The 15,309-nt window shown below is 35.9% G+C and overlaps 1 protein-coding gene across 1 annotated transcript; it reads left to right on the top strand.

The window, feature by feature from the left end:
- The first annotated feature begins 10,359 nt into the window (after window positions 1–10,359).
- Window positions 10,360–12,003, top strand: LOC149164598 (peptide-N4-(N-acetyl-beta-glucosaminyl)asparagine amidase A-like). The gene has a single exon (XM_089429540.1). The coding sequence runs from the start codon at window positions 10,360–10,362 to the stop codon at window positions 12,001–12,003; it is 1,644 nt and encodes a 547-aa protein (XP_089285666.1).
- Window positions 12,004–15,309: the final 3,306 nt, after the last annotated feature.

Raw genomic sequence — 15,309 nt, 5'->3', positions numbered from 1 at the left:
CTTGTTTGGTTGAGCTTTGAATTCCACCAAATTTTGGATCCTAGTTGAGGTGGCCTTAGGAAAAATCCCATGGGTTGGGGTGGAGATGGGTTTCTTTGGGAAGTTCTTAACAGGTGGGTGGAGACAGGAAAATTCCTCTAGTTATGGTGAAGAAATTTTGAGGCATCCAAACTTGTGTTGGTTTTGGTGATTTCTAGACGAGTTTAGGGGAAATCACTGTGGCTTGAGGGTGAAGGTGGTTTAAACTCTAGATTCTCTATTTGGTTATGTTTTGGTTTATCCCATGTGATCCAAAATTCAGGCTTGGAATCTGGCGCATGGGTGATTCGATGGAAATAAAGAACTATTAGAGGAGATATCATCCTTAAAGTGTCCATGAAATTTTCACGTACGTTATATGTAAACCAATCAAAATCTTTTAAATTTAAAAATAGGTACATGTAAATATTTGAAGGGCAAAAAAAAAATTGTTTTTTTTTTTAATTGTACTTTTGGCTTATCTCTTTGTAGGTTTACTCGAATTTCAAGTGTAGACACTCGTTGGATGTGGAATTAAATTATGCATCCAACAAGTACCCATTATGCATTCTTCTGAGAAGACTCGCATTTATAAAAATTGAAGATACATTAAAAAAACATTTTTAATGTATCTTCAATTTCTATCAATGTAGGGCTTCTCAGAAAAATGCATAATGCATACTCGTTGGATGCAAAATTTAATTATGCATCCAACAAGTGTCTACACCTAAAATTTGAGTAAACCTATAAGGAGATAAGCCAAAAATATGATTAATTAATTAGTTTTCTAATTTTCCCTCCAAAATTCATAACTCTTATTTTATTATATTCCTATTATTCTATTATTTTTCCTTAGGAGGCCACTTTTAGGATAAAATTTCCTCTAATGTGGTTCAACCCATTCTATGGTTGGGTGGAACGTGGAAGTCTCTGACTTGGTTGGCACTATGCATATGTTAATATGTGTGTTTATTTAATGAAGATCAACGTGTTGATTATGTGACTCGTTTGTCATGGCTTCATTATTGTTTAAGTGCATGTTATATGCATGGTGTATTTCTTGTTATATGAAGTGCTCTTGATGAATTTCTGATAAAACTATTGAAAACAATGAACAAAATATGAATCCATGACTTACAGGTACCACACTCACAAAATGTTTGTAAAAATTAATAACATGCATTGCGCAAGTTAGACCCCATTTCTGTAGCCGCATCTTGGAAGTTAGGTCATGCATAGTAACTCTTAGCTCGTGTTTACCCTGGTAAGTATGTTAAAGTGGGTAAATATGGGATGAGGTGTTACGTCCATAATATGGATTTATATAAGATATTTACAATGTTTACAAAAAAGGTCATTTTGACTCCCATCATTCTTGTGCATAAAGACACATTTTACAACCCAATATGAGGGAGGTGTAATTCTTTTGGTGCTCTACTTGCAATTGATAATGTATTTTTTAAAATAAAAATAAAATATTCACTAAATAAAATATAATGCCAGCTAAAATTAAAAGAATAAAAATAGTTATACAAATCTGGGCAAGTTTTTATTAAAAGCATTATGAACATCAATAATATCATTGTCATTGTGATAGTCCCTCTCTTATTGTGTTTAGAGGAGCATTCTACAACATAGTATGATGGAGATGTTGAATTCCTTCCATGACCAAATTGGAATTGGTATGTGCCCTTTTAAAAATAAAAATTAACTATTCCCTAAATAAAATAACAAATGTTACAAGAAAAAACTAAATATACAAAAAAAAAAAAAAATAGTTTTAGTTAAAAGAATTATAAAGCACCAATACTTTCACTTTCATTGTGCTCGCTTTGTTATGATATCACATCCAAATATGAAGGAATAATTCCTCATGTTATGATATTACATCTGGATATGAAGGAATAATTCCTCATGTGCTTAAATTAGAGTAACATGTAATATTTAAAAGAAATATTTTCACTTCCCATTGTGAAAAAGATTTGTAATTCTTTTACTTTTTTAAAATATGTCAATGTAGAATTTATATAAAATATTTGAATATAGATACTAACTAATATATTTCAATATCAACTTTATATATATCTATATGCTTCTATAATCAACATTGAGTTGATACAAGGTACACATATATATGATGATGATGATGATGATAATAGATATTGGTGTGTTACTCAATATGAAAGAGATGTTTAATTCCTTCCATGTTAAGCATGTTGCTAGAGATAATGAAGAATATCATAGAATAGTGAATTGGTTCATGGTACCTTAGGATAGGAATTAGTTTCTATTTCTTAGGGTATGGTTCTAACTTCCCTAAAACCGTGTGTGCTATTTAATGTGTGATGTACATGGACAATGTAGAGTGTTCTGTAGAACCAGACTCTCCTGGTTCAAACTCTCTGTCGTAGAGCTGACTAGTGGATGTTTTTTATTAATTCAAACATTTCTTTTTGACATGGTATCAGAGCGACAGGGTTGAGAAACTTGTTCGTTGAGTGAAGGATTTGCGCGGCGCACCTAAGGCGAAATTGTCCTGTGGTTTGGGGGAAAAATCGCATTGATCCCACTGTGAAACTTTCCACATTTATTTTGGATGGCATCGTGAATTCGTGTTGGATAATTGCGTCAACCATCGCGAATCCGTGTTGGCTAATCACACCGACCATGCAAAAAAAAAAAGGGGGCTGCGTCTTGGTGCTGGCTACCGAGAGAAGGCTACATGGAGGTCGAGGTCTTCCGAGAGAAGGCTGTGATGACCCTATACATGGTTCCTCATAGGACTACCGTGGAGAGCACAGAGTGTGGTGGAGACTTGCCCAGAGGCCGCATAGAGAGGGCGAGCAGACTACAAGGGATTAGCCAGTGCTAGAGGCTATTGAAAATACCAGAAATCGGACTCATGAAGATCAACAATTTCTGTCATTGACATAGATCTAGGGTAGATCTAACATATAATTTTTTTCACCTGTCCATTTTTTTTAATCTCCAAGATGGATAATCAAATGATTGAAGCATACTTGAATGAGCATAACAAGCTCGATGGCTCCAATTATACGAATTGGAAATTCAAGATGTAGACTCTACGAGAAGTGCAGAGTGCTTGGATGATTACAAATGGGGATGAGCAGAAGCTAGCAGCTGGATCAACATCGATCCTAGATTGGGAGAAGTGAGAAGGTAAAGCAAGGGCATTGCTAAAGATTTCAGTGAAAGACTACATCATACCATAGATCAGAGAATGTAAATCAGTAAGCGAAATTTGGGGAATTTTGAAGGATTTGTATGAGATCATGAATACAAATCATCTTCTGTTCCTGAAGAGCAAGATCTTATCCCTGAAGATGGAGGAAAATGAAACAGTTGCTTCCTTCATAGCGAGGATCAAAGATCTGAAGAACAAATTGGAAGACATTGGTGATACAATTGCAGATACAGATTTAGTAACCATTACCATAAATGATGTGACCGATGACTACCAAATGTTTATCACTGGGATAAATGCGAGAGAGAAAATCCCAAAGTTTGAAGAACTGACAGGAATATTAATGCAAGAAGAAGAAAGAAGATTGACTCTGAAGCCCCAGAGTGTAAATCATGCGTTGATGGTGAAAAAGAAATTCTTCAAAGGAAAAGGAAATCCGCAACAAAAAAACAGAGGAAACTCACAGAAGATACCAAATGAGACTGAAGATATACATCCGAATAGAAACAACTCTGAAATTAAATGTTTTTATTGTGGAAAAATTGGTCATATCGCTAGGGAGTGTAGGAAGAAGAAAAATCATGAACAACAATAGAAGCAGAAATGACATGCATGTCATTTTGCAAATGATAATCATGAGTAGAACTTCAGATTGTTCATGGCAGACTTTGATGAGAATATTGATATAAACATCTGGTATGTAGATTCAGGAGCATCCACACATATGACAAGAAACAAATAATGGTTCGAAGATTTTAAATAAATCAATGACGAAGCACAAATTTACCTTCATGGTGATATAAGTCATCAGATCAAAGGGTGTGGAAAAATCTCTGACATTTTACCTAATGGTACTATAAGACATATTTATAATGCCATGCATGTGCCCGGTGTAACAAAGAACTTGATTTCTATATCCATGATTACAGATCAAGATCTCAAAGTTGAATTTTTTAAATCTAACTGTTATATTAAAGGTCTGTTGGATGGTATGAAGACTATTGCTACAATAATTCGAACATGAGGTTTGTATAAATTGGATGTAAGACCAACTCGAGTTCGAGCCTTGACAGCAGCAAGTTTGACTACAGAAGAGTTGTGGCATCAGAGATTTGGTCATATCAACTATAATGATTTGTTGTTACTTCAGAAAAAGGAAATGGTACGAGGTCTTCCTATGTTAAAGCAAGTGCATAATGATTGTGATGCCTATACATTAGGAAAGATGCATAGAGAGGAATTCCCTGTTTGAGTAGAGAAGAAACAGAGAGACGTACTTGAATTAGTGCACACAGATCTTTATGGACCCATGCAAACAAAGTCATTAGGAGGTGCACTATATTTTTTTACTGTTTATTGATGACTACACAAAGTTTTCTTGGGTATATTTTTTTAGTAAGAAAAGTCACACATTTGAATACATCAAGCAGTTCATAAACATGATTGAAAAGAAAACATGGAAGCATATAAAAATTCTCTGCTCCAATCAAGGCAGAGAATACAGGAAGGATGAGCTTATCAAGTATTGTAAATACCATGGGATATTACAGCAATTCATAGTACCCCATACTCCTCAACAGAATTGAGTAACGAAAAGAAAGAAGAAAACATTGGTGGAATGTGCTAGGAGCATGTTGAAAAATAAGGATCTTTCGAATGGTTTTTGGGCTGAGGCATTGAATATTGTAGTTTATTTGAAAAATAGGAGTCCTACAAAGAGCCTTGAGTTTAAAACTCCTTATGAAGCATTATATGGATTTAAGCCTATAATAAAACATTTAAGAGTGTTTGGGTCTAAAGAATTTTCCCATAGTCCAAAGGAAGACAGAAGAAAACTAGATTCAAAAGCCATCAAATGTACCTTTATAGGGTATTGTTCACAATATAAAGCTTATATATTATCTAATCCCTCTAATCACAAGATTTTTGTTAGTAGAGATGTCATATTCCATGAGAAAGATCATGAAGAATCTCATAAGCGCAATGAGGAATGGGATATTCCGTTCTTGGTGGAAGAAAGTGAAGAAACTGGAAACGACCAGGATCAACAGACAAAGGCAAAAGAAGAGAATTCAAATGCAGCAATCAAGCCTAGTCCAGCAAAGTGAACTCCGAATGGGTTAGAAGCTACACCAACACTCAGAATATCAAGTAGGCAGACTCAATTGCCTGCTAGATACAGGGAAGATGATTTTATAACTAGTATGATGAATGTTATTGAACCTTCTAGTTATAAGGAAGCAAATGAATGTAGTGAATGGAAAACAGCTATGGAATAGGAATGTGAATCTATAATCAAGAACAACATTTGGGAGCTGGTTGAACTTCCTAAAGGGAAACAAACCATAGGTTGAAAATGGTTGTATAAACCAAAGATTAATGCAAATGGTACCATAGATAAATTAAAATCTAGATTGGTAGCAAAGGGGTATTCACAAAAAGAAGGCATTGACTATGAAGAAACCTTTGCCCCTATAGCTAAACCAAATACCATCAGAATGTTGATTGCTTTAGCTACTAAGGAACATTGGATGATTCACCAACTAGATGTAAAATTTGCATTTTTTAATGGGGAACTAAAAGAGGATGTTTATTTAGAGCAACCAAAGGGGTTTGTCCTAAAAGGGAAAGAACATTTAGTCCATAGATTAAAGAAAGCTCTATATGGACTAAAGCAAGCACCTAGGTCCTGGTATGAAAAGATTGATTCATTTTTTCTGCAACTTGGCTACAATAGAAGTAAAAACAACCCTAATCTGTATACCATGAAATATGAACATGGGCGCATAGAGTTGATTTCTTTGTATGTATATGATTTAATTATTACAGGTGATGTTATTGCTCTAATCAAAGAAATTTAGCAAAAAAAGTCGCAGGTATTCGAAATGAAAGACCTTCGTGAATTAAGATATTGTTTGGGTCTTGAGATCTGGAGAGATTCAGGACAAACTTTTCTGTGCCAGGGTAAGTATGTCAAAGGTCTACTGGAAAGATTTAGGATGGATCAGTGTAAGGCTGCAGTAGTACCATTACAACAGAACATTAAACTTCAGTGTGAGGATGGCTCTAAAGAGGTAGATGTAACACTTTATAGATAGCTGGTTGGGAGCTTAATCTACCTAACCATTTCTAGACCGAATTTGGCTTATGCAGTTAATGTGCTAATTCAATACATGTCCAAGCCACTTGAGAGTCATTGGAATGCAACAAAATGTGTTTTGAGGTATTTGCAAGGTACTGTAGAATATGGTATTATTTATACTGATTCCTATAATCTTAGATTGACAAGATTTACAGATTCGGACTGGGCTGGAAATGTAGACGACTACAGATCCATAATAGGCTATGCATTAAGCAATGGATCCGGGGTGATTACATGGAGTAGCAAGAAACAAAACACAGTTTCCTTGTCTTCAGCAAAAGCAGCATATCAAGCCATGTGCGCAACAACATGTGAGGCAGTTTGGTTGCGAAGACTTCTCCAGGATGTTGGGGAAGAACATAAAGATGCAACAAAAATCAGATGTGACAAACAAAGTACAATCAAACTTGCTAATAATCCAGTGTTTCACAAGAACACTAAACATATTGATACACAATTCCACTTTGTCAGGGAGAAAGTACAATCAAAGAAATCCATCTGGTATATTGTAATACATGTGATAATATTGCAGACATTTTCACTAAGCCTCTTGGCAAAATTAAGTTTGAAATGTTTAGGGAGATGTTAGGTATATTTGTGAACCCTTTTTCCATTAAGGGGGAGTGTTAGAGATAATGGAGAATATCTTAGAATAGTGAATTGGTTCATGGTACCTCAGGATAGGAATTAGTTTCTATTTCTTAGGGTATGGTTCTATCTTCCCTAAAACCGTGTGTGCTATTTAATGTGTGATGTACATGGCCAATTTAGAGTGTTCTGCAAAACCAAACTCTCATGGTTCAAACTCTTTTTTCTAGATATGACCAGTGGATGTTTTTTATTAATTCAAACATCGCTTTTAACATATGTAGTTAGATCAAATCTCTTGATGTGGAAACCTTCCTTCAAGTTTTGCAATGTAAAAGAGGTTTCACTTTGAGAGATTTTATTCGTGAATACAAATATTTTCATAGTTGGAGATTCAATAGGCCAAAAAGAAGATTTTCATAATTGGGGATCATGTTTTAGTATATTTCTTATGGCCAAAATTATGTAGATTGTAGAAAACGATAAAAATTTTGGGTGGAAGCTCCACCTATCATCACATAGACATAAAAAAATCTATAGAAATCAAAATTTAATCCCTATAAATATTTGATAAATATAAAATTCAAATAAATTTAATTTAATACCTATTATTTACAATTTTATTAAAAAAAATCAAAACTAAAATATTATACTATTGAAAATTATCCATTTATGCATATTAGTATTAGTCAATAACACTTTCTTTAATAGATTTCAAAATTAGAAATATGTCCACGTTAACTTTTCATTACAAATTTAATATTATTTCCAACAAATCTATATTGACATTTTAATACCATTCATTTATAATGCTCAAATGTTTCGGAGAAATCACATAGATGATTTATTATTATTATTATTATTATTATTATTTGACTATTGGAATTTACTCTTGCATTTCTCAGATTTATACATTATTGGTCTATTATCTTGCTTCTCATCCTTGTCCTGATGATGAACCTAGATCTAGGTTCAAAACTCGTGGACCTTTTGTTATCTATGTGATTTCTCCATAAGATCTAATCATGAATCACAAAAGCATACAATCTAAGACCATTCATTTATATTTGATATATATATATATAGATATATATATATATATATATATATATATAATCCTTCATTTTATTATATAAGTATTTGATTGATCATGAAATTATTAATTTTATTATTTGATCATTGGAATTTATCGTTGCATTTCTGGGATTTATATATTATTGGTCCGTTGATCTTGCTCCTCATGGTCTTGATTGATGAACCTAGATCTAAATTCGAAACATGTGGACCCTTTGTTATCTATATGATTTTTCGAGAAAATCTAAGCATTATAATAAATGTTATTAAAATGTCAATATAAATTTGTTAAAAATAATATTAAATTGATCATGAAAATTATATCGTTGATATAAATATTTATCAATGAAATATAATTTTCAATTTTAATCAAGCACGCTGGTTGTTAAATTTGTAAATTTAGTATCACATAAAAATGTTGGACTTCAATCTTGTTATGATTTTTTTTTTTATTATGAAAATATATTGTTGATATATATATTTATTAATGCGAGAGACTTTATCGAAGATCGGTGACAATTCGCATATATATATCGAAGATCGGAAAACAACGGAAGTCTCGCAGTTTGTCTCGCAGTTTGTCTACAGATATAAACAGTCTCGCAGTTATAAACAGCGGAAGTCTCGCAGTTTGTCTACAGATATAAACAGTCTCGCATATATAAACAGCGGAAGTCTCGGTTCGGTACCCTCGTTCCAGTTCTAAGGCTCCGGTATTTGAAATATATATAAACCCTCGCATTCGGTGATCTTGGCTCGCATATATAATTTGAGCTCTCGGTGATCTTGGTTCTGGGGCTCGCATTTATAAACGCATTCGGTGATCTTGGTTTTAAAGCTCGCATACATAAATCCAAAGCTTGGAGATCTTGGCTCGCACATCAGGTTCGGATATCAGGTGCACACATTCCTTATCTTTTTCTTTTCTAATACATATTTGCTCATATAATTTCAAGTATGAATATTTCACCACAGTTACCAAAGATTACCAAAGGCAGACCTAGCACAGTTACACTACAAGGCCTCTATGAGTATATAGAGTCTTTAGAGAAACGTAGAGAAGAAAGAGAAGCCAAGTTACAAAAAGAGTTAGAAGCCGTGCTGGAAAATAAATTTGCATCTCTTGAAAACACTATCCAAAAACAAATAGAAAATAAAATAGAACAACTGGAGAATAAAATGGAGGCAATGGAGACTAGATTGCATGTTATAGAAAAACAAAACCAAGATACTAACCAACCATCCCAGCAAGGAGACGCTGATACCTTAGAGGGTCTTAAAATGAAAGACATGATTAAAGAATTAGAAGAAAAAGTTAATAGCCGCCTCACCCTAAATAGTGTGGTAGATAAGTTAGATATTAAACCAATTAAAGACGAAATGAAAAAATTAATAGAATTAGACCACGAACGTAACAAAAGGACCTTAAACCTTATAATCTTCGGTTTAAAAGAAGAAGAAGATGAGGATACTTTAGCCTTAGTCCAGACAGAATTACATAATAGATTACAAATTGAAACAGTGTGTCTCACAGAAGCAACAAGGTTGGGGAAATTAACCGAGAATAAAGGAAGATTAATCCGCATAAAGGTGAGCTCTACTGATCATAAGCACAACATGCTTAGTAAAACCTCAAGTCTAAAAGGAACAGGAATATTCATAAATGAAGATCTCATTCCAGAAGATCAAGCAGAATGAATTATAATTTTTAATTTTAATCAATCGTATTGGATGTTAAATTTGTACATTTAGTATCACATAAAATAAGGATGAGCTATTAGTATAGATCCATCTTAAATATAGATCATTTTTTTATGTTTAGATTTTTTATAATTTCTATTTTGGTAGTGATAAGCAAAATTTTAATTCAATTTTAATGACTGAAAAAAAGCTTTACACACCATACTTAGCTATAAAAATAAATCTTTAAACTCAACCCATAATTAAAATTTTCATGATATATTTATTCAGTCACATTGGTTGCTAAATTTGTAAAGTTAATATCACATAAAACAGAGGATAAGCATACCAGCGGGTGCGGATTTTCCTGATATATCGAATAACTGCTTCCGTGTTTTCTCCCGGTTAGCAATCCAGCCAGATTTTTTGGAAGAACTTAATTGTTTTTTCTTAAAAACAATATTATATTAAAGATCGATCAAATCTGAAAGAAATTCATTAACAATCAAAATAGATTTGCCAAAACCGCTAGCAAATTCAGCTTCTAAATCATATCCTTATCCAGCATCATTTAAACACATGTCATTATATATTTTTATTCACATTGGATCATATCCAATAGATTTTTGATTGGTTTATTAGACCAAGCACAATGGATGTGAAAGCCATTATATTTCCTATAATACTTTTTCTGCTTTCTCAGTCTCTATTCAATGCTTCTGCAGATGTATATATTGATGTCAGCAGGCCTATAAACTTTACTGCCAACCAGGTTTGCTCTGTTCTTGCCCTGCAGCATGATTTTGGCAACACTACTGATGGAAATACTCCTGTGGAAGTACCCTACAATCCACCTGCAAACTGCTCCGGTAACTGGAACAAAGTGATCCTCCAGTGGGAGGCTACCTGCGACGTTTGTAGTCTGGGAATTGCCGGGGTTTGGCTAAGTGGTGTTGAGATCCTCAGAACAAGCACAGTTGTGAATAATGGTTCCAGTTCATGGGAGGTCAACAAGGATGTAACCAGATATTTTACATTACTGAATAAGTCCCAGAATTTGGTGGTAATGTTCGATGATTTACTAAAGTTGCATGTCAACATCACTTTCCATTTTCTTGAAAGCCATGATGCCCGGATTCCCAAATATTATGCACCGGCAGATCTGATCCTCCCAATTTCAAAACCCTCAGCTACCAATGGGGGGCATTGGTTTTCGATGCAGAATACATCCCGTCACAGAAATTACAGGATACCATCAAATGTGTATAGGGCTGTTGTTGAAATTTATGTGTCAGCCCATAATGATGATGAATCTTATTGGACAAGCTTACCAGATGAGCAGTTAAATGACGGAGTTTTTAGGGAAGTACTTGCTTTCATAGATGCGCATGTTGCGGGTGCTGTGTGGCCTTTTCCTGTTCGGTATGGAGGGAGCATGGAGCTTGATAAGGACGTCGAGCATTTGTTATGGAAACCTGTTGTGGGCATCGGGGCTTTCAATCTGCCTACATATGACCTTGAGGTAACCCCATTTCTTGGACAGTTGGTGGATGGAGAATATCACACTTTTGCTCTCAGGGTAGTGCACGCCCTTCCCCGTTGGCTTGTGGATGCGAATCTGCACCTGTGGTTGGATGAAACAACTAGTGTTCAGACAGTAGGAAAATTGGGGAATTATCAAGTACCTGATGTTGACCTTTCAACGGTTGACAATAATAATGGTGCAAGATGGATATTTCGTACACGGGGCGAGAGAACCATTTCATATTCTGGGTGGGTTAATTCAAGTCAAGGGAACCTTACAACTCACGTTTTCCAGAACTTCAATTACTCTAACATTCTCACATGGATTGCCGCTGGTAGGAATAGTCTTCAAACGACTGAAATACACCTATCGACGATGCAGAAAGTTACAGTGGATTCGCCCTCAGAAGAATCAGTTTTCTCTCAACTAATTTCAAACTCTTACCCCCTATTTTATTACAGATATGTTAGCTATCTACAAGGTGCCTATCAAGATCGTTTGTATTTTCTTGCTAAAATGCTTTCTCATGCTTTCCATAACGCTGTAAGCAATACTTTCCCAGGCGGCAGTTCATTCGGATCTGTGGATAATAATCAGACATCACGTATAAATGCGACACTCTCAGACGATTTTGGATATAACTCTACAAACGGATTGAGCGGTGGGCAGACATATCAATACCTGGGAAGTGGTGATGAATGCTATTTCCGAGGCCTGAGCACAGTTTTAAATGAAATTACTCAAGATTCTTCTAATACCACTTGTGGTTAGCAGAATTTTTATCTATCTTGAATCAATTGTGGTTATAGTTTTGGTTGTGTAGGGTTTTTCCTTATTTTTCAATAATAAAAATGCCATTTAGTCTTATTGTAGCATAGTATAGAGACATGTAGCTTCCACATCTCTTCTCAGAGATAGGCTACCATCACTCGAGCTAGTTTATTTCCATTCATTATGTAAGCATATTTCAGTTCTTTTTTTTTTTTTTCTACGTAAAGACTGAGCTAATATATTAAGGAAAAGAAAAGTATTTACAAAGAGGGACTGGCCTCTGAGGATGAATAAATTCACCCTCCATCTGGAAGACATAATAGGTGCACAAGGCTCCCTGAATTACAACGGATCTGGAAGTTCAGATTTACAAAAATAGATGCATTGAAAATGAGCATGGAAATAACAGTTGCCTTAGGACTTCCTCCATACCGAACCTTAGCAGCATAATTACGACACCAAAGATCCTCTTTCCTCTGCTCTCTTCTTGCTGCCATTGCCATTTTATTGATAGAGGGTAAAATGGTTGGTGATTCCAGAAGTCTGGAAACACTACTGGAACTAGGTACACCTCTATTCTTAAAACAAAAAATGGGCATCTCTGACAGAGTGAGACCCCTCCAAAACTTCAAAATTTGTTCAATTTTCATCAATCAAAACTTCAAAATTCGCCTGCGAAGGCTCACCTTAAACGTTTTTGTCCATGTCTGGAATATGCGCATCTTCATTCATTAACTGGCTGGAACTCGGAGGAAATGCTGTCTGTTGAGACTGACCCATAACCCGAACATGCTCGTCAGAATGAGCAGCGTCTGGAGGAGGATTATCGTTGCCCAGTTCTACCCTCTCTTGCGTCATGCTGGCTTGTGCCAGCTCCCCTGCATCGTCCTCCTGGCTCTCAGAATCATCATCCTCTTCCTCTGTTGCAATAACCGTGATAAGCAGTGAAACCTTGGATCGATTTTTCCTGCACCTAAATGTAAAACTGGAAGTGTGCATTTGGCTATCGTGCTGGTCCGACTCCTCAGATGGAGAAGACGGTGGAGAAACCATGGCCAGAGGTTGAATTGCCCTTGCTTGGGCCTCCTCCCTTCCGCTGATGCCCAAAACCCCTCCTCTTCTCGGAACACCACGTCTTCTAGGCGCCATAATGGACTGCTGGGCCAAACTCTGAGTACCCACTACCAAAATCCTCGTCCTACAGCGATGGAGCTCCCCCTGAACTAAGGTATTTCCTCTGTCTCCACTCACGCTAACGGTAATAGCATTCTCTCCCCTCTGCTCATCGCAGAGCCTTATAACATCACAGACACCCATGATCTGAAATCGATTCTCCTTAATGGTGTTCTCTGTGCGGAATTCTCTGGAATCCGCCATTCCGAAAACCAACACAATGGCGTACAGTACCATGGAGCTCACCTCACACGAACCCATCTCCCCTGCTGCCGTTACCTCCATTCAGTGTTTAATAGCATTAAAGACTGGTATCGCCATTTGGAATGGCCTTCCCACCAACTCTTAAGTTCACGCCAGCTGCCCTTTGCTGGTTATCTTTATAACCACCCGCATCCGGGTCATATTTCAGTTCTTTGATATTAATGAAATAATGTTTTATTTCTATTGCATCTTCATGTTTATATTTATATCTATACATTTTTGTGTTCCTGCATAATTCCATATCAATGATTTGAATTTATTACAATTCATTTTGGTGAGTCTAATGGTATGTGCTTAATTTTGGAAAGCATGGAAATTGATCGGTTTGGGTGGTTGGAACTAGCTACAACAATGTTAGCAGCAGCAAAAAAAGGAATTAGAGCATGCAACAATATACTGGTAAAGGACTTCAAGAGAAGGGCCATTATGGAACATTAGTACCCAAAAGTGTCCATTAATTTCCAAAAGCATGCAATGACCGATATGATGGTTTTGAGGTAAGGGTATGCCTTGGTTTTGGGACCTACCGATATGAGGAATCCTAGAAGGGGATGCCTAAACTTGGAAGGTGAGTGGCTGCACGAAAGGAGGTGACTAGATTTCCCGAGGGACGGGGAAGTAGAGAAAGGAGGGTTGGGGAATACATTTGTTTTGGTCATTATCATTATTGGTTGGAATTAAAAGCACATTTGGAGTGTGCTCGGAAACAATGAACTAGTAAATGTTCATTGAGAGAATAAGGAGCACAATGATTGTACCATTGGAAATTGGAGGCAAGAAACACTCAAAGTAAAAAGGACAAATCCAAGTGAGATGGAACACATCTAAAGCATACCCGGACTACAATGAGGACCATTGAATGATGGTTGAACTATAACTTGATTTATATCATACATTTTGTTTATTGGTTAAGGAAAATGCATAGAATATTGTAAATATTGCATTGAGTTGTGTTTATAAATCTCCATAAGAAATATGTTTGACATGTTTCTAGTAATTATGTCTTATCATAAGTATCAAAGAACATCGAGGATGGTGTTCCCCTAATGGGGAGGGGTTTGTAAAAGCCTCAAGTTAAAGTTTCATGTAAATAAATGGACATTGTAAAAGAAAAAAATCAAACCAACTTCATGGGACACGTATTCTAAGTTGAATGAGGGGAAAAACATTCATTGGAATCCACTTATGGTCAATTATTTATTTATTGGCTATCGAAATTGGCATTGGCATTGGAAAGAGGAAAAAAGGAAATAAAAGGAAAATTATTTATTACATCCTAGCAAGGACATGTGTGTTATAGACATTTTTGTGCCTTACAGCATGAAGCATGAAATGTCAATAATCCAAGGGATCCAAAGTCCCTAAACATGTTGTTCCTACCCCTAGAGGAACAAGGTCAGCAAACCACAGCACTAAATATCAGTTCTCCACCTGAAAACACTCAAAAACAAGCTAATTCAGGATCATGTCAACTGCTCCACTGAGCATCTGCGCTGAATGTCAACTGCTCCACTCTGTACCTGCGCTGAATGTCAACTCCAATGAAGGCTACCTGTGCTGGGCGAGATTGGCCAAGTGGCACAGTCATTCCTCAAGGTGTCAATGCCCAGGAAGCTTCCAAAATGACACTTGGATCAGGGAATTCGCCTTGTGATGAGTAAGAGGGTCTAGATCTCCAAGTGGAAGCAAGAACCTCCAAGTGGACTCAAGAACTGAAGAATAACTGAAGTGGGAGAGGACACTAGTCAGCTTCATGCCAGCCTCAAGCTGACTCATCCTTTCTCCAAAACTCCTATATATAGAGCTCTCTCATGAGGTCTAGGGAGGCTGGAATCTTGTGAATGTAAGGAAGTGCTGTTGGTTTGAATA

Source organism: Pinus tabuliformis, chromosome 5_1, assembly GCF_031772625.1.
Source record: "Pinus tabuliformis cultivar Carrire ecotype Pingquan chromosome 5_1, CPIR1, whole genome shotgun sequence".
NCBI lineage: Eukaryota > Viridiplantae > Streptophyta > Pinopsida > Pinales > Pinaceae > Pinus > Pinus tabuliformis.
The sequence above is the reverse complement of the archived record's forward strand: the minus strand, read 5'-3'. Positions and strand labels throughout refer to the sequence as shown.

What these genes read in the sequence shown, in the direction of transcription:
- LOC149164598 (XM_089429540.1), top strand. Translation starts at nt 10,360, where the DNA reads ATGGATGTGAAAGCCATTATATTTCCTATAATACTTTTTCTGCTTTCT.